Source organism: Silene latifolia, chromosome 6 (genome assembly GCF_048544455.1).
Source record: "Silene latifolia isolate original U9 population chromosome 6, ASM4854445v1, whole genome shotgun sequence".
NCBI classification, from domain to species: domain Eukaryota; kingdom Viridiplantae; phylum Streptophyta; class Magnoliopsida; order Caryophyllales; family Caryophyllaceae; genus Silene; species Silene latifolia.
Window position 1 is genome coordinate 140,958,003 of NC_133531.1, and position 24,924 is coordinate 140,982,926.

Sequence of the window (24,924 nt, forward strand, 5' to 3'; positions counted from 1 at the left end):
TCATCAAAACGCGACGGGGAACCCCCCGGCGCACGGGTACTGGGACCGGCATCAGTAGGAGACATGGTTCACAACAATTACTTAAACAAAACAAAAAGTTGAAAAGGTTTTTTCGGTTTACCTTGAAGAAAAGTGCTACGCCGACGTAAAAATTCTGAAGATCGGAAGAGAGGGAAAGACTTGGAATTTTGGAAAGAAGAAAATTTTTTTAGAATGAATGAAATTATTAACCAATTTCATTCATTGATCTGGTATTTATAGGCAAAGGCCCATAAAGGAGGACCAATCAAAACGCAGCCCATGAAGCGTCAGCCAATCAACGAAGAGACACATGTCAGGCATGCGTACACGGAATGTCAATCGACGCAACAGTTGAATGTCAATCAAAGCAACAGTAACCAAGCGTCTTCAACACGCCCCTTCATATCCCTTTGCCTATTCATCTTCCTCAGCAAAACTCTTAAAGTATCTATTCTCCGCCGGCAACACGACTAAACAAGCTAGGCAGCACCGGCCGGGGGCAATCAAAAATACACCGGCACTCTCAACCTTGGGTCCGCCGGCCAGCAGCACCTTCTCTTCCACATTTTGATGTCCATTACACATCCATGTGGAGGGGGGATACGGTACGGCCTGTACAGAAGTAAGCCGAGGGAGAAAAAGTCGGGGCAGAAAATTTTCACTTGCACAGAATATACACTCAGCATACATCGGAGCCCATACCACGGCATAGACTACGCTGGGGGCAAATTGATGGGGCATATTCTGCACCGCTGACCAAGTCAACATATTGAACGAGGTCAAAGATATCCACAGCAAGCCAATGACTTAGACATCCCAGCCGATGCGGCCTTTCGGCCTGCCAGCCTGGGTCTCGGCATGGCAACCTACCAGCCGGGGCACATACCCGCGTACTCATATCCAAGAACCCTCGGCATGGAGTCAACCAGGCTCGCCGGCCTGCCATAGGTCCCTCGGCCGAGGGTAGATCAGTCTTTCCACCTGCTATGCCACTTGGCCCACTTGGCCACTACGTGACAAAAAGTGAAAGTCTATAAATACTCCTCAATCCTCATTGAGGAAGGGATCTAGAATCGGACCTAAGAACCACTTAAATTGGTATTATCTCTCTCATCTCTCTACAATACACGTCATCGAGCTACATACTACTTAATCACAATAAGTTCACTGACTTGAGCGTCGGAGTGAGTACGCTTGGCACAAAGCCAAGCCCTCAGTTTGCTCATTGTTGCAGGAGAGGCCGAGGAGAGCAGTCAAGGCTAGGAGAGGCATTATTCGACAAAGCTAGCGTGGTAAACAAACCTGCTTCGGAATTCATACCCGGAACAAGGTGCGTTTTATATTAACTTTAGATCTTTATAAACTGACATAAATATGGTCTTGTTCCATGGCAACTCACAAGTATATTTGTTAAACTGTTCTTTTGAACTTAATTTCAGCTTATTTCAATTCAATTTAGCTCTATTAAGTTCAGTTTAACTCTTCTCTCACAAAACAACCCTTATTTCAGTTTAATTCATTTCCATTAAGTTAAGTTTAACTCAATCAAGTTAAGTTCAGACAGTTTCAGTCCAAAAGAATAGGACTTTAATGTCCGTTTTTTTTTTAAAGGATCTGTTTTTTGCTGAAAAGAGTTGAGCTGGAAATAAGTGGGCTGAGCTAAACTGAATGAATTTGAAGGAAGTGTTAATTTGGGAAAAGATGAACTGAAGGAAATTGAACTGAATAGAGCCAAAAATAAGTCTGAAAAAATTAGGGTCATACTCTGTATATTTAAGCCACGTGAATCTACACCTTACCTTAAATGTGTGAGCACCATGTTACTATTCACTAATGAATAGTAACTTGTATAATGAATAGTGTCACAAGGTTGGGCTGGGCTGTTCTTGTGCGGATTTGGGTTTGTGGCGGGTTTGTGCGTTGGGCGTGTCCAGTCCACACTAATCACATGTTTTCCTTTTAGCCTTTTTCACTCATCCCTTCAATGGCCTTTCCATTTCTCTCACCCACAACCACAATTTCAACTTCATCAATTCCCCTCATTCTGATCCACTCATTCTCATCTCACTCAACTCATCGACCCTTTGTCAATCTACAAAATCAAACCCTAATTTGATCTTTTCATCTCTCACCAGTTTTATGATCATCTCCCTTCACCATCGTTATGATCATCTCCCTTCACCATCTCATCTCATCATCACCTTCAATCTTCACCCTCGATTTGAGGTTAGTAATGGACAGATCATCACTTTAGACATTGATGTCAACAAAGCTGTAAGTTTTTCCCCTTTTCTCAATCCCTAATTGCGTACTTTTTTCAATAAATTTATCATTTTCAGGTATGTTTATCATTAAATTAAACTATGATATTTATCCCAATTCGCAATCTCCGGGTCGAAAATGTCAAAGCTTTGCTCGAAGTCGAGGTGAATGATTTAATTATCACTTTTTTTATTTAGGGTTCTACAGATTTACGGATTTGCCCAATTGCTATTTTCATAGGGTTTTGAGGAATTTGATGCTGTTTTGCATTGTAATTAGCTTAAATAATGCTCTTTTATAGTTAAGTTTAGCGTAATTATCGTGAAATTGTGAGGTATGCAGAGCGGTATAGCGTTGCACCACCAACAATTGTTGTATAACGGGAAGGAGATGAGGAATCATGAGAAGCTTAGTTCTTTAGGCGCAACAACTACTCATTTTTATATCGGCGTTATACCCATGGTGACATTTTTATATATGGGCATTACTTGTTTAGTGTTCTTTAATCATTATTATCTCTTGCTTATAACATAACAAAATGACCTTGACATCTAGCATTGAGACTTTCTTGGGGACCATACTCTTGGTTGAATTGGTTTTTCTGTGTGGGAAACTTTGAGCACAAATATTTAGGACCATCTGACTTTTGCTTTATGTTCAGACCATCATAGTTTTTAACTTTTCATGGGGGTTAATTTTCGTGTGAGTTTTAGGGTGTGTTTGGATTGAGAGATTTGGAGAGAAAAGAAAGGGAGGGAGAGTAGGGGAAATAGAATCCCTTGTTTGGATAGCAAATGAGGATAAGGAGAAATTGAGGGGGAGAGATTTGAAGGGATTGAATTTCTCTCCAAGCCTAATCAAAATCTCTCTACAATAGGCAAGATTTGGAAGGAAATTGTATCCAAACACCCACACCCCATTCCCCCTCCCCTTCCCTTCTCTCCCTTTCCCTTCCCTCCTTCCCCCTCCCCTCCCTTTCCCCCCACTTTTGCTATCCAAACACACCCTTAGGGTTTTTTCTCAGTTGCTAAAATGATTGAAGTAGACGATCCCTGCCATGTTTCTTGTACAAGAGCAGATAACGTTGCTGTAATAAGGCTTCTTGAGCCATATATTCTAATTTTTGGTCCAACTTCCTTTAAGTTATGTTGTCGCAGACAATTGACTTTATTGGTTTAATGCTCTGGGATTTAGGTTGTTTGAATAATGCTTCCAGAGACGATGGTACAGGACTGCTGCTTGCTACATACTTCTAGGTACATTCAGTACTTTCTTAAATGTTATGCGTGTAATTCTATCCTTGACAAATGATCTTTGTCATTACATTTACTATAATCTGTGGTGTAATGAATGCTTGTCCTCCTAGATGATTCGCTTTCCAAAATTTTGAAATATGTCAAAACATAACCTATCACATGCTGACAACTAATAGAGGGAGGCTTTAAATTTTTTACTCTTCTTAAAATGTTCCATAATAATGTTTATCTCTCACAAATGCCTGCTTCTGCTAGGTGATTGCCAAACTTGAGGGTACTGCAGTGAGTCAGTATTGTGTTTTGCGCTTGTTACAGGTACTCAAGTGGAATACAGGTTTCATCTATACTTATCGGTGATTGTAGTCAAGTCTTTCTCTGACAGGGAGTTTTTCTTTTCGCAGGCCACTCTTGATGATTCTTTATATGAACTTGCTGGAGAGTTGGTGCGTGTCCTTTTTATTTGGGAGTTCTGCTCAGTTTTAGTATCTTACATTCTTATTTCTCTGGTTTACATATTTTTTTTCCTTCACTAGCATATTTTGGTTTCTTTGTGTCATAGGTGAGGTTCTTGTTGAGATCTTCTCGAGAGTATGAGCAGTTACCAACAGAATTCGATGGATTATATCACCTAGGTTTTTGGGGTTTTTGCTGTTCTCTTCAAAAAAGCGGTCTACAGATTCTAAGAGGTAATTATTGCCCTTGATATAAATATTATTGTAGGAATTTATCGCGTATATATTTAAGGAGTTTATTGATTGAAATTCGGGGTTGTGGTTGTTGCAGTTATTCATGAAATGATGAGCTGAGAGTTGATACAAATGGGTCGGCTGTGAGCCCTGCCACTTTTTAACAACAAATTCTTATCTCATCTTGCTCACAAATTAAGTGTGGTTTGGCGAAATAGATCCAAGTATTCAGAATTTTTTGGGTATTGCAGGTGGCAAAACTTCAAGGCTTTGTGACACCAACTGAGAAATCGGAGCAGATGTATCTAAAATACGAGAGAAAGAAGATTCAGATGTTATGCTCCACCTAGGGTACTGTTCTATCCTCTTATTGCGCATGGCAATAGATTTTTATCTGTTTGAACGAAGATATAAGTGGCTGGTCAGTGTTGGAGGTCCAAATTCAGTACATGTACGTTAAATTCGAGCAAGTCATTTATGTTCAGTTTACTAAACGTCGCTCTTTCATGATTACTCTGCTTTATCTAAGAACAAATGGCATTGCTGGAGAATGAGAGCTTATGCAGACAAGTGATTAAGTTCATTTCTTATCTCATCTTGCTCACAAATTAAGTGTGGTTTGGCGAAATAGATCCAAGTATTCAGAATTTTTTGGGTATTGCAGGTGGCAAAACTTCAAGGTTTTGTGACACCAACTGAGAAATCGGAGCAGATGTATCTAAAATACGAGAGAAAGAAGATTCAGATGTTATGCTCCACCTAGGGTACTGTTCTATCCTCTTATTGCGCATGGCAATAGATTTTTATCTGTTTGAACGAAGATATATCTTTCATTGATTCAAATTCAATTGATTCTTTCACTCATGCCACCTTGTTGTGAAACGCGGAAAAGGAAGGCATATGAGAGCGAGTCCGGATTTCCAACTGTTAGTCCCTGATGTTCTTCTCCATGTCAATGATGGTCGTAGGTTTTGATCATGTTTGATCCAGACATTAGAAAAACCAGTAAAACTTATGTCAAGTATTTTAGTGATATGTTAGCTGGCCAAACATTGAGATCACTGTTTTATGGAGAAAATTGTGACGTCAGCAATGTTATGATAACATATCTCATAGAACTTGTTTATGAACTTTGTCAAATTTGTCCAAACTCAAATGTGAAGCAATTTTAAAGTTTGTGGCAACAAGCCTATCGAATATACAATTACAACTTATAAGTGGAGGACGAGACAACTTTATGTGTGAGACCAACTCAAGTTCTATTATTAGTCTCACACGTCTTTGCTTATTCCATCCTATATTTTGACTTACACTTGGTAAGTATACCCACAGGTAAGGTTGACAATTATGACGCGATCTCGGTGACTCAAGGAGAACTCGAGAATTTTGCGAACCCAAAATGATTGACCCTACCCGATAACGGTAGTCCGATGATCAGTGACCCGAACCAACTCGACCCAATATGAACCCATTTTGATTAAAACGATAACTCGATAATTATTAAGCTTAATATTGACCAAAATCAAATGATTTAGTGTTTATTTGCTTACGTTTGACTTAATAGTAACTAACCTAATAATGTTCGAAAACTAAACTATAGGTCAAAACTGAAGTAATGCGATAAATTAGACCCGATAATGACCCAAACCAAACCTGATATGAAATGGTACATCATTTGACCCGACCTAACTCCGAAATTGTAGGTTGACCTTATATGACTCGAACTTGATCCGGGCTGACCTGGCACATCATTTTGACCCGACCTGAACCTGACTCGACCCCGAAAGGGTAAGCTGACATTATATGACCCGAACTTGATATGATTTGACTCAAATTCGACATGACTGACCGAATTGCCTCCTCCAATACACAAATTCTCATTGAAGACATGACATATCCGTCACAAGCTGAAGACGGATACCATTTTACCTCACAATGTACCCACTTTTTCTCTCTCTGCAACACTATTCATGTGGTCCCCTTTCTCCACTAACCCATTTTGTTACCATTTTATCTCACAAAATATCCGTCACAAATGGTAACCCGTCACAAGGGAGACCAATTACCTCCAATATTAGGATGGTAAACAAGAATTATACATTAGAAAACCTGCCAATATAAAGTGAAAGATGGTAAACCCCCTTTTTCTTAATTGTTTACTATACTGACCGATAGTGGCCGTCTCCGTTTCATGCATCGTATATGTTGTTTTCCACAAAAGCTTTATAAATTATCTATAAATAATCTCTATAAGCAAAATTTATGCATTATATATCCTCACGTGCTCATAGCTCAATGTGGTGATGGTTATGTTCTCAAGTTTAAAAAGGCTAAAATTTCAATAAAGAAATTACAGTCTCTAATTATCGTCACTTGTGGAGCTTTGCCATGAAAATCGTCAATTGACTGACTAATGATTAGTATAATTAGTTAATTATACGTCTGATAAACACAATTATTTATGTTAAGCATCTTAATAAAAAAATAATAGATGCAATATTTACCATGTTGGTAAATCGTTGTTAGTTTCATTTGGGTTTGTGATGTGTGTTTATGTTACTCTACGAGCTAACAAGTACTGTTAATGGCTTGTATGTTCAATGTAATTATATTCTTTAACAACTAATCATTCAAAGACAAGGTGTGGTTGTGTCTTAAGAATCATATTCTTGACAAAGTTACATATGAATTATTTACGAGTACTTGTTTTATTTAGGAACAATTTACTTGTCAATGAAGTACAACGATAATAGTTTACTTTAATGACAATCAACATGTACCTACAACTAACATAAAAATTAAATGTTAACATGCGCATGAAACGTCAACAATCAAGAATATCTTGGGCTATTGCATGAGAGAAAATGGAGAGAGAAAGAGGAGGACAAGAGAGAGAGGGAGATGTATGAGGAAAGAGGAGGATGAGGGGGTAAGAGGAAAAGGGCGAGTAGTATGAGGAGAATAGGGCGGAGGAGTAGTAGTAATATGAAGAGAAGTGGTTATAATGAGACATTTTAAAAATTATCAGAGAACTCCTCTTAGAAAATAAAATTTATTAAATGTATCGAATTTCATTTTCATTAGTGTATCAGTTAATAGAGGCAATAGTAACAAGGATGTCATTTTCTTCGAACAAGCATAGAGAGACTATACATAAGAGGAGGCAAGGAGACATAAAAATAGAAGGGGAAGAAGGAATAGGAAAGGCGACAAGGAGGATGAGAAGAGGGATGAGGATTAGGAGGCGACAACGTTAAAGAGAAAAAATAGGGGGAAAGAAGAGAACGAGGGGAAGAGGGTGAGGAATAGGGGGGAGGAAGGGAAAGAGGGAGTAGGACAAATAGTAGAAGGAGAAGGGGAAGGAGTAGAGGAAATGGACGGAGGACGACGAAGAGAACAAGGGGAAAGAATAGGAGATAGGGAGAGGGAAATGGAAGAATGTGAATGGTAAGAGGAAAGAAAAAGATAAAGGGTGAGGGAGGAGAAAGGGGAATATATGGAGGAGTATGACGAGGAAAAATTGGAGGAATAATAATATGAGAGCAAGTAGAGGAGGAGAGGAAATGGAAGGTATAAGGGAGGAGGAGGGGGGAGGAGAGAGAGAGAGAGAGAGAGAGAGAGAGAGAGAGAGAGAGAGAGAGAGAGAGAGAGAGAGAGAGAGAGAGAGAGAAATGGCAGGATGCGAACGATAAGGAAAAGGAAAGAGGAAGGAAGAGGGGGGAGAAAGGAGAAGATATGGAGGAGTAGTACTACGAAAACAGAAGGGGTAATATGTGAGGAAGGGAAAGAGGGAGTAGGACAAATAGTAGGAGGAGAAGGGGAAGGAGTAGAGGAAATGGACGGAGGACGACGAAGAGAACAAGGGAAAAGAATAGGAGATAGGAAGAGGGAAATGGAATAATATGAATGATAAGAGGAAAGAAAAAGATAAAGGGTGAGGGAGGAGAAAGGGGAATATATGGAGGAGTAGGACGAGGAAAAATTGGAAGAATAATAATATGAGAATAAGTAGAGGAGGGGAGGAAATGGAAGGTATAAGGGAGGAGGAAGGGGAAAGGGATGGAGGTCGAGAGAGAGAGAGAGAGAGAGAGAGAGAGAGAGAGAGAGAGAGAGAGAGAGAGAGAGAGAGAGAGATGGTAGGATGCGAACGATAAGGAAAAGGAAAAAGGAAGGAAGATGGAGGACAATGGAGAAGATATGGAGGAGTAGTACTACGAAAAAAGAAGAGGTAATATGTGAGTAAGTGAAGGAGAAGGAGGGGCAATGGAGGATACATAAAGAAGGATAGAAGAACATAGAAGGTATATGGGAAGAGGAAGGGGTAAGGGAAGAAGGAGGACCACAATATTGAAGAGGAGGAGGTGGTTTAGGATGCGGCGGCGTTGGATAGAAAGGGAAAAAGAAAAGAAAGAGGGGGACGAGGTAGAGGGTGAGGACGGTGGGGAAAATGGAGGAGGAGGAAGGGTAAGAAGGGCTGGGGAGATTAGTATGAGGAAAAAGGGAAGGAAGAGGAGGAAGGATGCTTACGTTATTCTGCAAGTTACAACATAATAATAATGTCTTGCGTATTCCATGTAATTGTATTCTTAAACAATTAATCATCTAAGTAAAAAGTGTAGTTATATTCGGATATTCATGCTCTCAACAAAGTTAAATACCCATTATTTAATGGTTGTAACTTTGTTTGCATTTGATTCAACCATCAAAACAGTATAACAACAAGAGTTTTACTGTGATCGACAATCGATACTCAATATATACAAAAAGTTGAACCAAATAAAGATACGTTAATACACACATGAAACGTCAAAAATCAAGATATCTTGGGGGACCGTGCGCTTTCGCGCACGGTGCAACCAACTAGTAGTGATAAATAATACGGAGTACCATTCATGTTTTGTTCCACTAAATCACATTTTATTTCATCAATTAAAGTTAAAAACAAATTCATCTCTTCATAATGCTAGTTTATTCCCAACCTAACAAAAGTGTCGTCTTTCTTCGTTGGAAGTATAGATTTGATAAAAATGGCGTTTAATCGTACCTCCTCTGTATACTGCATATATTTAAGCCTCATGTTAGTGAGGAGCCGCCACCGATCAGTGAGGAACAATACTGTTAGCGATGAATAATACATTTTGCAGAAATTGTAGATTAAGACGCTCACACCACGAAACATACCTTTCTTTAAGAAAATCATTTATTTATTGCATGCTATCAAAGAAAAAATGAATCTTATTATATAAATAGACCGTCTTACAGTGTGAGACCGTCTCCTATAATAATCAGTGTTTTATACATGTTAATGATGAATAATATACTATTTGCACAAATTCTAGATTCATATGGTCTCACACCATTAGAAGGTTCTTTACTATAAAGAAAGACAATTTATTATGAATAGTTACTTTAGGTATTATATTGATTTATTTAACTTGTGATTTTACACTTACATTAAAAAGTTGTTTCAAGAAGTTGTTTCAAGAGGAAAATAGTAGTAATAAAGGAATCTATAATTTAATGAACAAAGCATAAGATTAACTTTATGCTACAATCGGAAACAAAGTAAACATGATTAATATGCATGTATACATTTATATGAAACTCAATTACATACTCTGCTAACTAATCACTATGTATGGCAGTATGGGTAGTCTCATCTTTCAACTATATAAAACCGTCCACTTGAGTACAAAATTAGGGTAAACACTTATTAGAAAACTATTTCCTAATTGATACAAATTTGAAAATTTGAAAATATAGACAATCCACACTCCACTAAAATATGTGCTTCTACTTGCATACATAGCGTAATGGTAAACAATTGAGAGTTGAGAAAATCTACACGGCCACGCACATTAAAATATATGTGTATTTTTTGTTTTGTAAATCATAATTATTGGCGGCTACGTTTCTATATAATATATATAAATTGATTTAGGTGATCTTGTTGCACACTTAAGTCCATATTTTAAAGAAAAGCTTCAGTTTCTTCCACTGTATAACATGCAGAAGTAGCCCGGGTCGCTTCTCGTCTTGAGTTAATCTTAGATCTAGAGCTCTATAATAATTTTAAAAACACAAAATCTCATTGAAGACGGCGATATCCGTCACAAACTTGTGACGGATACCATTTTCTCTCACAAAATACCCATGAAAGGTGAGTGGGGAAGCACATGGGGTGCCCCATCTTGTCCCCTCTCCCTTTTTGTGAGAGGTCTTCAGCTTGTGACGGGATTAGCCCGTCACAAGCAAGACGCTTTGTTTTAAAAAATATCAATAATTTCTACATGTATAATTATATGAAAAGTAATTATTTCCATTCACAAACCAGATGCAATGTATTCACGTCAACATGTTTTGTCTTAGAAAATACTTTGTAGTTCCTCTCACGATCACGATTGCAAATTGATCCTACAAAATACAAAGAAAACAAAAGCAAAACAAAGTCATTAGAAAACATTAATGAAGAAAAAAACATTCATTCTAAGGTTACAAAAAAAACTGCTCCTAGGGTTTCGCCTATGGAGATTTCGGTCTAGGCTCGTCTTTGCTCTTTCCTTCATCTCTTTGGGGCTCTTTCCATCCGTCTCGACGTGAGGATTCTTCTGGTGATAACGGTTTTGCCTCATTCTTGTTTTATCGTTCTTTTTTTCGTTTGCTTGTATCGTTTTGGCCTGTTACGCATTAGCTTCGGTGATGAACCCTAATCGACGTGCGGGAAAGGAGGTAATGGGATGTGATGCTGGTGGTATCTTCGAGTGGGAACCGGGGGAAGGAAGGGAACAACAAAAACATAACCTAACCCTAGTGGGGAAACTATGGACGGCGAAAGGGGTAAATGCCAAGGCGGTGATTGATACTATGACCAAAATATGGAGCCCAACGAAGCCGATTATAGGGAATATTGTTGATGCGAAGGAGAAACTCTTTGTCTTCAAATTCCCTGATATCCGTGAGAAGGAGAAAGTGTTGGAAGGCCAGCCCTGGCACTTCGACAAAGCGGTGTGGTGTTTTAATGAACCCAACGAAAATGGCAAGATGACGGATGTGCCACTGTTTCATCTACCTATATGGGTTCGTATTTATGATTTGCCTATCAGCGGGAGGAGCAATGAGAGCAATATTCAGCGGCTATGTGGACAATTGGGGACTTTTGTTGCGAAAGGAGAGGACGAGAGTGATGGTGTGGATAGGGCCATAAGGATACGGGTGCTTCATGATGTTCGACAGGCAGTGAAAGCATCTGTCGTCATTAAAATGCGTGGAGGTGAGGTAGTTCGGTTTGATGTAAAGTACGAAAGGCTTCCCAATTTCTGCTATGGGTGTGGGTTGATGGGACATGGAGAACGAGATTGTGATGAGGGTCCGTATGAAGAACACGAGCTGCAGTTTGGGGATTGGTTACGCGCTTCTCCAAGGAAGATAATGAAGGTTGCGGGTTCGGTTCCTTTAAAAGCTGCTAGGGACTTAAGTTCTGTCTTTGACGCGGAGAAGAGGAAGAAAGAAGAGCTGGATATTGAGGTTATGATTAATAAATTACAAAATATTGCGGTCTCGCTGAAACATAAGAAAGCTCAAATTCGTGATGAAGGAAGAGACGGTGAGAGTGTTGTGAGGAATGTGAGTGGAGAACAGGTGGGGGAGGGGGAGGATTTGTTGATGTCCCCTAGGGCTGCTGATCAGGACACGGGGGATAAGGGAGTAGAAATTGAGACAGGAGTAGAGGAGCTGAGTAGAGAGATTTATGGGTGTGACAGGGGGAGGCAAATGCATCCGCAGGGTGGCAAGTGGACGAGAATCCCGCGTATTGAGGTGAGGGAGGGGGGAAGATCGAATACAAATGAGAGTGGGGAGGAACAGGGATCAAAAAGGAGAAGGGAGGAGATGGTGAATGATGAGGAGGGTGCGGCAAAGAGACTTCATATTGATATGGATGTGTGTTCATCTGAGGCGGTGGTTGAGGACACTCAACCCTGCCGGGCCCAATGAGTTTTTTGAGCCTTAAGCTGCAGGGGTTTGGGCAACTTGCTGCGGTAGGCGGTCTATGTAACTTACTCCGAAAGGAGGCCCCGAGTTTTGTTTTCCTGTGCGAGACAAAACTTCGTAGTACAGAATTGCACAAACTTAGGAGGAGATTAGTTGATTACGAAGGGTACGCCGTTGATTGTGTGGGAAAGTCTGGGGGGCTAGCGTTATTGTGGAAGAAGTCTTATGTGTGTTCGATTCTTTCTGCGACGGTGCACTACATTGATTCGGAGATTGGAGAAGGGGAGGAAAAATGGCGGGTGACAGGTTTTTACGGGTGGCCAGCGGTTCAAGATCGCCATTTATCGTGGCAGTAGCTGAGAATTCTTGCATCGATATCTCTATTGCCTTGGTTGTGCCTAGGGGATTTTAACGAAGTTCTTTATTCTACCGAGATGAAAGGGGGCTCGCGTATGCAGAGACAGATGAATAACTTCCGGGATGCAGTTGATGAGTGTGGCTTAAGGGATCTCCCATATGAGGGGTACGCTTTTACTTTCGACAATGGCCAAGCAGGAGATGCAAATCGTCAATGTAGGTTGGACCGAGCCATGGTTAATGGGGGGTGGTCGGACAAATTCCCATATGCCAAGCTGCTTCATCTTGATAGGGAGTGGTCTGATCACGCACCTATTAAGGTTCTTTTTAATGGGCGCGGGGAGTTGGAGGGGAGGGCCCCTAAGAGGTTTCGCTTCGAACAAATTTGGGTAGGACAAGATGGGTGTGAAGAGGCGGTCAAGAGAGCTTGGGAGGTGGATGATGGGGAGCTCCTTAATTCCCAGCAGCGATGTGCGAGTGAGCTGAAGGAATGGAAGGGAGTGACGATTGGAAAGGTTATGCGTGACCTACAAAAGAAACGCAAGAGATTGAAATCCTTGAATGAGGGCAGGCGGTCAGCGAGAGAGGTCGAGGAAAGGCGGAAGATTGTTCATGAAATCGCGGACTTACTCAGACAAGAAGAGACCTTTTGGCGACAAAGATCTAGAGCCTTATGGCTACGTGATGGCGATAGAAATACGAAGTTCTTTCACCAAAAAGCAAGCCAAAGAAAGAAGAAAAATAATATTGCTAAACTCATCGATGAGAGGGGCCGAGTGGTGAGCGATAGGCAAGGGATGGCGGCATGTGCAGTTCGTTATTTTCGGGGATTGTTCACATCTGATCAACCGGAAAATTTTGAGGAACTACTCATAGGTGTGGAGGGGCGAGTGACGGAAGCCATGAATGAGGGGTTACAAGAAGAGTATTGTGGAGATGAAGTAGTAGAAGCGCTAAGCCAGATGCATCCTCTTAAAGCTCCAGGCCTCGACGGTATGAATGGTCTTTTTTATCAAACTTATTGGCATATCGTGGGACCTGCTGTGACCCGTTGTGTACTGAATATTCTCAATGGAGCGCCGTTCCCGGAAGGTATGAATGAAACGAATATTGTCTTAATACCTAAGAAAAAGGCACCGGATAAAATGCAAGACTTAGTCAATTAGTTTGTGCAATGTGGTCTATAAATTAGTTTGAAGGTGCTTGCGAATAGGTGAAGAGATTTTGGGAATATTGTTTCGGAGAACCAAAGCGCCTTACCCGGGTCGCCTTATTACGGACAACATTCTTGTGGCTTTTGAACTTTTCCATTATATGAAGAACTCACGGAGTAATGGGGGACATATGGCGCTCAAGTTAGATATGGCTAAGGCATATGACAGGGTAGAATGGCGGTTCTTGGAGGCGGTTTTGCGGAGTATGGGTTTCGATGGGAGGTGGGTTGATCGTGTGATGAGTTGCGTGACGACGGTCTCCTATAGAGTTTCGGTGAATGGGTCACTGTCTCAGAATTTTGTACCGGAACGAGGTATTCGCCAAGGGGACCCTTTATCCCCTTACCTCTTTATTCTTTGCGCGGAGGTCTTGTCGAGTATGATTCGGAGGAGTGTTGAAGCTGGGACCATTAGAGGGATTAGGGTGGCTGCTCAAGCACCGATTGTTTCCCATTTATTATTTGCAGACGATAGTATCATTTTCACGCGAGCTAAGGAGAAGCGATTGTTGTTCGTGATATACTGCGTGACTATGAACGGGCATCCGGACAGCAGGTAAGCCTCGACAAAACAACTATCTCTTTTAGTCGAGGCACTTCCAATGGCAGGCGTGAGCGGGTCCTGGGAATTTTACAGGTTCGGGAAGTTCGGGAACAGGAGCGGTAACTTGGTCTTCCTACGGTCGTAGGGAGGTCGAAACAGGAGCTCTCCAAATTAATTCGGGATAAGATTAGTAAGCGGTTACGAGGATGGCGGGGTAAGTCGCTCGAAGAAAGCGGGGAAGGAGATACTCATAAAGGCTATAGGCCAAGCAGTTCCAACTTTCGCGATGAGTGTTTTTAGGTTGTCGGCTAATTTCTGTAACGAACTACGCTCACTTGTTTCGAACTTTTGGTGGGGCACGGACAATGGCCGAAGGAAGATACCGTGGGTGGCATGGTATAAAATGTGTCGGCCTAAATATCAGGGTGGTATGGGTTTTCGTGACTTCCATAAATTCAACCTGGCTCTCCTTGGTAAGCAAGCTTGGAGATTGATGACGGAGGAAAGCTGCTTAATGGTGCGGGTTCTTAAGGGGAAATACTTTGGTGGGAGGGACTTTATGAATGCTGAACTTGGGACTAATCCTAGCTATACATGGCGAGGAATATGGGAGGCTAAGGAGGTGATCCGTTTAGGAGCTAGAAGGCGGATAGGAGATGGCTTGAGCACACGGGTGTGGAGTGATCCGTGGGTCCCTGGCACGAGTTCTATGCGCATAATTTCACCACGTGGTATTGCTGCGGATGAGGATATGAGAGTGGCCGAGCTGTTTAAAGTCGATGGGCAAGGATGGGACCCGGATAAGGTAAACAATCTGTTCCTTCCTTTTGAAAGTGCTCGAATTCTACAGATTTGCCTTAGTGATACTAGACCGTCGATGATTGGTGTTGGTTTTAGGAGAAGTATGGAGAATACTCTATGAGGTCACTTATCGGCTTTTGGTGGAGGAGAATCAAAGAGAGGAGGCGGGTCAGTCGGCCTTTGAGAAGGAGAAATGGCTTTGGGGTAAGATTTGGAAAACACCAGTCTTGCCGCGAGTCAAAGTGTTCTTTTGGCAGCTATGCAACGATGCTATAGCTACTCGAAAGAATATAGCAGCCCGTATGGATTTGACGGATAATTCTTGCCCTCGTTGTGCGAACTGTGTGGAGACTTGTCTCCATGTGGTTCGGGATTGTGGGTGGGTGGAAGGTATTTGGGAGGAGTTGGGAGTGGACGTCTTACAGGGGTCGGGATGTGGAGAGGTGAGGGAGTGGGCTGAGGCCGTCTTTAGAGGCTCGGATATGAGGGAGTGTGGGGTCTTTATGACGGGGTGCTGGGCAATCTGGGAGAAGCGAAACAAGGTTCTCTTTGATGAAGGGGAATGGCGAGGTGACGAGGTCGTTAGGAGGACGAGGGAGATTTTATGGGAGATGGAAGGTGCAATAGAGGGAAGGGAGAAGGGAGGGGGGAGGAAGACACAGGAGGATGGTGGGGGACGGTGGGAAAGACCAGGTGCGGGGTGGTGTAAAATTAATGTTGATGCGGGAGTGGCGGAGGGCATGGGGACGGGAATAGGAGTGGTATGTCGGGATGAGTTAGGTAGCGTGCATTGGGGGGTGGCTGTTCAAGAGGAGCGTGTGGTTTCCTCGGATGTTGCTGAAGCGCTAGCGATTCTACAAGGCCTTAAAGAAGCCAAGCTCATTTGGAATTCCTTTTGTCGTGCTCGAGAGTGGCGCAAGGGGTGATCGAAGATTTGAAGAACCAACGGTCGGGAAGAAGTGAATTGTTTTTAATTTATCAGGATATTTTTCATCTTTGTACTTCGTTTAGTTCGATTTCTTTTACCTTTGTTCGTAGAAACTTCAATAGGGTAGCACATGGTCTTGCTCATTCTTTGCCATGGGTTACTGGTAGGCGTAGATGGACTACGGACTTCCCGGATTGGTTGTTATCTTTGGTTTGCGATGATTTGAAAGAAAGGAATTAACCCTTATGGGTTTTTATCAAAAAAAAAAAAAAAAAAAAAACATTAATGAAGAAAGAACTATGCTATAATATATACAGTATAATAAGGAATAACTCTTAATTACTTGAATAAAATAATAAATCATGTATAAAATATACAAAAGTTGGAACACAAATATTTGTTTGAGTTTGACTGCTATAACAATCAACGGGTATTTATAGTTGATAGACGATCCTCAATCTTCTTGGTATACAATATCAATGAGGACTCATATACGATCTATTATTATGGGTCATTATATTACTATATCTTTTGTTTGTTTTATTAAGTGTTTTAATAGGCATAAAACTACTATAGATTGTCTAGATGCTTCTACATAAAACCCTCTTCCAAAACCTATCCCATCTTAAAGTCTACAACTAAATCCGTAATCTACATATATTATATATTAATTAATAATTAATGCAATGTAATTTCAGAATTATTTATGTGTAGGTAGTTCAGAAAAGGTGGATTCTCTATAATCGCTCAAAAAAAGCTTCCTTTATTAATATAGATAGATACTAGATTTAATGCCCGTGCGATACACGGGCCGCTTGTAATATCATGTTTTATAAACAGTTGTTGAATGACATAGTGTTTATTATCGTGTATTATCTCGATCTTTTCGGTTTTTAGATGAGCCGAATTGAACCAAACGGAGTTGAGTTGAATGGATATGAGTTGAGTTAATTAAATGAAGCTTAGTTGAACTAAAGGGAGCTGAAGTGAGAGTTAATTTGTAAAGCGATGAGCTGAATTGAAATGAATGAAGCTTAACTGAATAAAGCTAAGTTAAACTAAAAATGAGTTGAAATTAAGTCAGAAAGAACAGGGCCTAAAAGTGTACGTATTTAACAACTAATAGACCGTCTCAATAATAGCAAATGGTAGTTAATCTTATTTTTTATAAATTATTATAGATAAACTTATATTAAGTACTCCCTCCGCCCCGATCAATAGTTTACACATTCTTTGTTTGGATGTTTCAATCAATAGTTGACGTCTGACGTTTATGTTTTGAGTATATTTTAGTTATATTTTACTCTCACTTTATATTTTCATAATATAAAAATAATCCTCTTTTTGTACCTTGTTCTTAGTATATAATGTATATGCAAACATTTCATTATCCAAATTAAATTATTTTCTTAGTTTTAATCTTTGAATGCCTAACTTCTTTTTAGCAACATTGCAAATTAATATTTATGATTATATAAATGTCTGTCAATCACTAATTAAGCCATATTGTTATTAACTGAGTAAGATAACTAATAAATTCTCTATCTTTATACACAAAATCTCATTGAAGTAGGAGGGTAGAGTTTAACACTTAAATAAAGTAAAAAGATGGATTTGATGTGCTCTTCTCTGTGTCATACTCCGTATTTGTTATTTGAGATTATATAAATATCAGCCAATCACTAATCAAGCCATATTGATATTCATTGAGCACGATTGCTAATAATTTTTGTACTTTTGTACCGTTATAAACTTATAATAAGAACGTAGCAATGCTTGGAAGAAGAGAATCAGACGTGGTTATCTCTGTACTATGTACTCCGTATATATGAGTCCATCCATAGACGGATTTCCACCGAAGTCTAACTTGAGTCCTCCGATCGTGTTTCCACGGGTTTTATTGTTTCTCCGAGTAATCCGTTTAATATGTGTATTTTTTTTTATAAGATATGAAAACTATCGGTTTAATATGCAATACTTTACCATCTCCTATTCCAATTAGATATTTGGAGTCTCTAGGAGTCTAATATAGTTCGAACCTCATTTGAAGTATGAAGGTAACTCTATATATGTTAATTAATGGTGGAAAATGAGTTAGCACCACCCGGTGACGCTCAATCTTGGCGTTACCCTCTCACATGCAATAAGTAGCAGTTCAACTCTTAGGACTTCTTTACCCCGCAATTCAAAAGCTGCGTGTATATGAAGTTTCAACTTAAGCGGATCATATGTTTCCTGCAAAACGAAACTGAAATTATCACTAACACACTTATAAACAATCTCAAATAGTACCCTACTAATTAGTAGGGTACATGGATACCGAAGCCATGAATGACTTAAGTAGGGTACACGGATACCAAAGCCAAACAAAAGCACTTCTCGTCAACACTCCCATGGCAAAATAATGGCACAGATGTAAACAATAAGTATGAATGACTTAAGTAGGGTACATGGATACCAAAGCCATGTTCCATCTATAATACTCCATATCATTGATCATGCACTTATAAATTATAGTTATTGACCTCTTCGTCCTATCAATATGGCAAAATAAATTCATTAGTAAAAGTCACTAAAAACATCTTACCTAATATCTTTTAGGTCAAACAAAAGACGATTAGCATACAATAAAATAAAACGGGTGCCTATACCTCGCCAACATAATACCACGTCTAATCATTCTCCCATGATCTCAACCTCCTACCAAAACAAATAAACAACAAAATTATAGTTCGATGTAAATTTAAGTATACACCGTACACAAAGAGTAATGTAAATAACATATTACTTCGTAGATCATAATTGATGAAACATAATATTTTTTTTTTTTAAAAAAAAGAGTTGCATATGCATGATTTGTCGAGCCATGGGGATAATTTGTGAATTGTACCATTTATATATAGGAATGGGGCAATGCATGTTGTAATACAAATTATACAATGCAACGATTACTCTACACTAAGTATGTTCATGATAGGACTCTGATAGCGGTAAAACAGTTCATGATAAGTATTTGATAGGTTATAGGATCTTGGCTATTGGACGTATAGTGATAATGATTATTAGGTGATGATAAGTCCTAGCAGTATATTAATTTAAAGTGCAGCGATATTGCTCCAAAGGGTTTCCGAAAAATTGGACTCTCTTTAATCGGTCGAAAAAAGCTTCCTTTATTAAAATAGATGAATAGATAGATGTAAATGAGGTATATTGAAGAACATGATCCTAGAGCTAAATCATAAAAGTGAGCAACTAAAAGATCCCTTGAATTTAAGTTGTTGACGTACATTCAATAACAAGTTTTGTTTCTAATTTAATAACTTCACATATGTGATCATAATAAGTGATTATGCTTTAAACTAATCGGAAAACATCAAAAAAAATCAAAAGTTTGGATTGCATACCTTTATAGGTGGTAAGACGGAGAATATGCGTAGAACGCACTGGAAGTAACCTGAACGTCAAAATAAAAAGAAAATATTAATTTTTTTTTAATAAACTACAAAAATAGTTTCACATAGAAACACATAAATTACAATCTTAAACAATCAATTGGATTAAAAGAACCAATGCAAATACAGTGAAGACACGAACAAAAAGAACATGAATCAATCTTCAATCAATGTCTAATATTATGAACAAATAAAAAAACATTACGTGAAATAATTGGAATAATCGAATGGTTATGGTTGGTTAGGCAAGGGTAGATTAGATATATATAGGAGCATATACGTAGCTTAAGAGTTATTTTACGTTTAATATTCCTCACAACTATATCTTTTACGATGGTATTTTGCTTCCAATTTGATCTCTTCAATGCATTCGACTTTGAAACACAATCAAAGACAATAACAAAGTATAATAACTTATCTGACCTTTGTAAAAATAAAATTAAAAAATATTTAGTCTTTCACAATTGTTGGACTCTCTGTAATCGCTCGAAAAAAACTTCCTTTATTAATATACTAGATTTAATGCCCGGGCATCGCCCGGGCCAATTTGTAATATCGTATGATTATTATGATTTAATAATATTCTACTGTCCCGTTCTTCGACTTAATTTTGCTAAACTAAATATATAGAAGTTGAACTAAACTAGCCGGAACTTAACTTTTCTGAACTGAAGTAAATCAAACAATTCTAGTTTCACAATAAGAGATAAATGTAACTTTTAAATAAACAAATACTCCTTGGTACTGAATAGGACTATGGCCAGTTAGATCCTACAACCAGTTGTACCCGGTTGTATGCTCTAGAACCCGAGCTATATAATAAAATTTTCGAGTTTTGTTTTAAAGAAGTCGAGCTATACCATAAAATTTCTGAACTCACTCACTTAAACATAAAAAAAATTAACTTTAAGAAAGCTCGAAAAAATTACACATAAACTCGATAAGATATAACTTGGTTGTAAGATGCTATTGTACCACTTGAGGTATAATATTATTTGTGGATTATGACTCTATGAGTTTGGCCATAAAACTACTTTGTCATTGACGTTGTAATGCATTTTTCACTATTACATTGCTATAATTGTTGCAAAAAATTATTTTATACTCTCTCAACCTATTTTTTATTTTGGGAGAATTTAAGAAAAAATGGTGAATTATCAACTTTACCTCGTAAAAAAGGAAGAGTTAAGAAGTTCCCGATTTTATGGTCATAGACTTGTATAGTTAGTTATTTAGGGGCAATATTAAATAACTAAAGTTTTTTCTTACTAAATTCAGAAAGTAGACAATAATTATGAGATAAAATTTAAAGTGGAAGGGAACAATAAAAATGGGATGGAGAGATTAATATTTAATTTTTATCTTAATCTTTACCAACCTTAGAGCATGTACATTGAAGAGTATCTCCTCTTCCTCTTATTTCCTCTTTTTTTCCTCTATTTTTTTTGACATCTCATTTTCCACTATCACCATCCTCCTTTTAACTTTTCTTCCATTTTTTCCCCACATCAAAGAGGATCCTCTCTTCTTCCTCTTTTAAATTTTAATTATTTTTATAATAGTTGATAAATTTATAAACATAAATTATAATCCACATGGTCTCACTTTATGGGAGAATGGGCACAATGGCCTAGGATTAACTTCCTCTAAAAATAGAGGAAGTCTTCCTCTTCCTCTTCCAAAGAGGATGTCCAAATTGGTTCCACATTAAAGAGGACATCCTCTTAAAAGAGAGATAGTGCTAAGAGGATGCACCATCCTCTTTAATGTGGATGCTCTTACATAAAACTTACTTCCATCTTCCCTTACTTTTTTTAGGTGTCTCATACTTGTAGGTGTCTACTTGCATTACTTTTTTTTATTTTAACTCAAGCTTTTATCAATCTCAGCTTAAATTACTAAACACTTATTATGCCCAGCCTAAGCCATAACTCACGCTTTTATCAATCTCAACTAAAATTACTACACTTATTATGCCCAGCCTAAGCCATATGGTAAACATTACGGAGTATAATGGTTAGAATTCTTAGAAAGTTTTAAGTCAATCTCAGTTTTTATTGTCCTATTCATGTAAATACTCTCAATTCATACTTCCTCCCATTCAAATCAAGGGTAACACTTCTCTAATATATGTGAGTAGTATTATATTGAAGTGTTGTCTTTGATTTGGATGAGAGGGACTATTGTATTGTCATTATACTTGTTTTAAATTAATCATAAAATATTCTCCATATTAATTTAATTTGCATTCATAAAGGATAACTTAAATATTTATTTTCCTGTTTCTCTTACCTATTTTGAGATGTCAAATTTTGTAGGAGCGTAGGACTCTTAAAATTAATTAATTTATATAAAAAAAAGCAGCACAATTTTTATATTCTTGCTAAATATGATTAATTAGATTGAAATGTACTTTGATTAAATTCTAAATTAATAAATCTACACTAAGTAATCTATGTATTTAGAAATTTGAAGCTACTACAAACTCATATGTAAAAAGGACTACAAACTTTTAAGTGATATTCTTTAAAGCAAAATTTCGTGATACAATTTCAAAATATGTAATTATATACTTATATAAATAATAACATAGCTAAATACTAATAAATAATAATATATTCTAACTAAACAAATGATTAGAGACAAAGGGTGTACTATGTTTAGTATACAACTGAAAGTATATTATGAGATGATAATTTCTCACAAAAAGGAAAGGATGTTGCTTCAAGATAAATAAGATGTTACTCCATTCTCTCGTATGCCTTGATTTACATAGACATAAACTTGTTTGGGAAGATCTACTCCTTCCGTCTCAATCATTTATTTATCTTTGATTAAAATAAATCTTACAAAAAAATAACAAAGGTAAACAAATAAGTGAGTAAGTGAGGCAAATGACGTAATATTTCGCTAAACCATAGACAATGAGACATGACCGAAAAGCAACATAAGAACATGGTAGATTCAATCTAGACATGATAAAGAGCTAGAAAAAACTATACATAGTAAGAATTGAAATAAACGCTAAAAATACAACAAAAAAAACAATACTATAAGTAAGCTTGGCAAACTTCTTTATTTTGTCTTCATTACGTTCAATCCATCAAGTTTGCGACTTCCATTGAATTGCCACTATTTTGCTTCCTACAAACACAGTCTAAGAATGGATGGTTATTTTTCACATACGTAATTTACTCTTCCACATACGTCTATATAATTAAAAACAAAAATATACAACCTAATACTCCATATATTGTTATCAACCATCAACAAAAGCTTTCATACAAATAATAAACAACAAAAAAAACGACAACACCATATACAAAGACAAAAGTTGCATTAGTTTTAATAAAAAATTAGGTAAACATGAGTAACATGTGAGGGTGAGTTATTCAATCTCATAAACAGGAGCAAATTTAAAACATACTGTCATTTATTAGGCTAATGAAATCTCTAGATTGATATGTATCTTCAACTTTTAACAATGTCGGATATGTATATGCTCAGTGTTCTTCAATATATTTTTCCTAGAAAAAGTCCCATTAACCTGCCCATATAAATAAATAATCAATGTCAGTGAAAGTGATTAAACTGTAACTTACTCGAACAAAAAGAAAAGAACAAATCAAACAAAACAGTCAAACGAAATGTTTTAATTAGGCGACCGTCATATATAACTACCAAATGTAAACAAATATCAGTAATAGAAAATAAATTAAGACAAGTTATTAACTTTTTTTTGGTGACAGCATAAAAGTATTGCACAATTACGCAATCAAATTCATCTCATATAGAAAACTCATACAGAAAAATCTACGACAAAGCAGTTAGTTAGTAAGTATATATGGCAATATAGTAACTAAATATATATGATCATAAAAAAACACAATTATGTGGGAATAGTAACAAAATCGCTGAATGAGAAATAATTATGGTATAAATCTATCTATATATATATACAACATTGGAAGTAGGCGAGATTAGATTCTTTATAAGATGTGTATTTGACTTAAAAAAGACTTCTCTAAAGCTAATCCCCTATCTTCACGTTTATGATTAGTAAAAAAGTCTATCTTCTATTCTTAATTATTTAATTTGTTTATCTATTCTTAATTATTTAGTCTATCTTCTATTCTTAATTATTTAATTTGTTTATCTATTCTTAATTATTTAATTTGTTTAAGGTAGTTCACATAAGTTGGATTCTCTAAAATCGCTCGAAAAAAGCTTCCTTTATTAATATAGATAGACTAGACTAGATTTAATGCCCGTGCGATGCACGGGCCATTCGGTAGAGTCTTTTGGATTATTTTTAATTATGTCAAAAATGTTATTGATTACCTCAACTTCATGAACGACTTTTTTTTCAATAATAAAAAAGTATAGTATATGGCTTAAATTGAAGTGCGTTAAGATAAGAATTGTTGGTAAATACTTCTTCTTGACCAATATATGTCTCAAATAAACTCGATCAATAATTAAAAAAGGGTTAGAACTTAGAAGTATAGGGTTTGAACTTTGAAGCCATTGAACAAATTAACTCTACCAGTGAACCTGTGATTCTCAAATAGTTTACTTCTTATACAAATCGCCATATCCTTGTATATTAAGGATTAGATGAGCATTCTTTACTAATTTTTGTATTTATCTTTTTTTTTCCCTAAAGATTTATAGTATCCTGATAGAGTCGGAGAAGGAGTTTCGTAAACTCACAATCTCATTTATAATTCTTTATATTTTATGTAGTAGTCACCGTAAAATGTTTATCTACTCCAAATTTTTTAATACCTACTTTCGTGGCTTCTATTCAAATTAACTCATCTCATCACCTTTTATATAGTTATACTCATTGATATGGTATATTTGTCATTATCCTGAATTTCTTGAGCATTATTCTTGTCTCTCTTTACGTAAGAACGCGCCTCTAATAAGTTCGTTTTATATAAGCATGAAATTCTTATCTCCGTTCCAACACAAACTCTTGATATGAAAGTAATAATCCATGTTCCTTATTCGTAGGATTTTACTCTTTTCATTTGTTAAGTTTGTCGTAAGACGATTTTATATTAATATGGTTGTAAAACGTAATTAAACACAATTCTTTTAATGTGTAAAAGTGGTTAATAAAAAATTTCGTTTTACGATTTTTCTATAGAGAAAAGTACTTATAATTTACACTCTTGTACGCATATATGCATTATACATAGTAGGTTAAATGGGATAGATATTAATTATGTGTGCTGCATGGATCATTGATTGACTAATCTATACGTAATTTTATATCTATGATTGACCAGTTTTTGGGTACGGATATTAAAGAACGATTAGAAGCCATAAACTATAAGAAGCTAGCACTTGTAAATCACTTGTTTTATTGGTCTAAATTAACATCGTCTTCTACTCATCTTCTTCTGG

At 37.4% G+C, this 24,924-nt stretch overlaps 1 protein-coding gene and 1 long non-coding RNA gene across 2 annotated transcripts; both read left to right on the forward strand.

Moving 5' to 3' along the window:
• Positions 1 to 1,997: 1,997 nt before the first annotated feature.
• Positions 1,998 to 4,399, forward strand: LOC141587432 (uncharacterized). The gene is made up of 6 exons (XR_012519773.1): positions 1,998 to 2,295; positions 3,478 to 3,539; positions 3,795 to 3,854; positions 3,941 to 3,982; positions 4,099 to 4,225; positions 4,323 to 4,399. It is a non-coding gene; the product is annotated as an uncharacterized LOC141587432 (long non-coding RNA).
• Positions 4,400 to 15,431: 11,032 nt separating this feature from the next.
• LOC141588821 (uncharacterized) lies at positions 15,432 to 16,055 on the forward strand. Its single transcript, XM_074410243.1, has one exon. The coding sequence runs from the start codon at positions 15,432 to 15,434 to the stop codon at positions 16,053 to 16,055; it is 624 nt and encodes a 207-aa protein (XP_074266344.1).
• Positions 16,056 to 24,924: the final 8,869 nt, after the last annotated feature.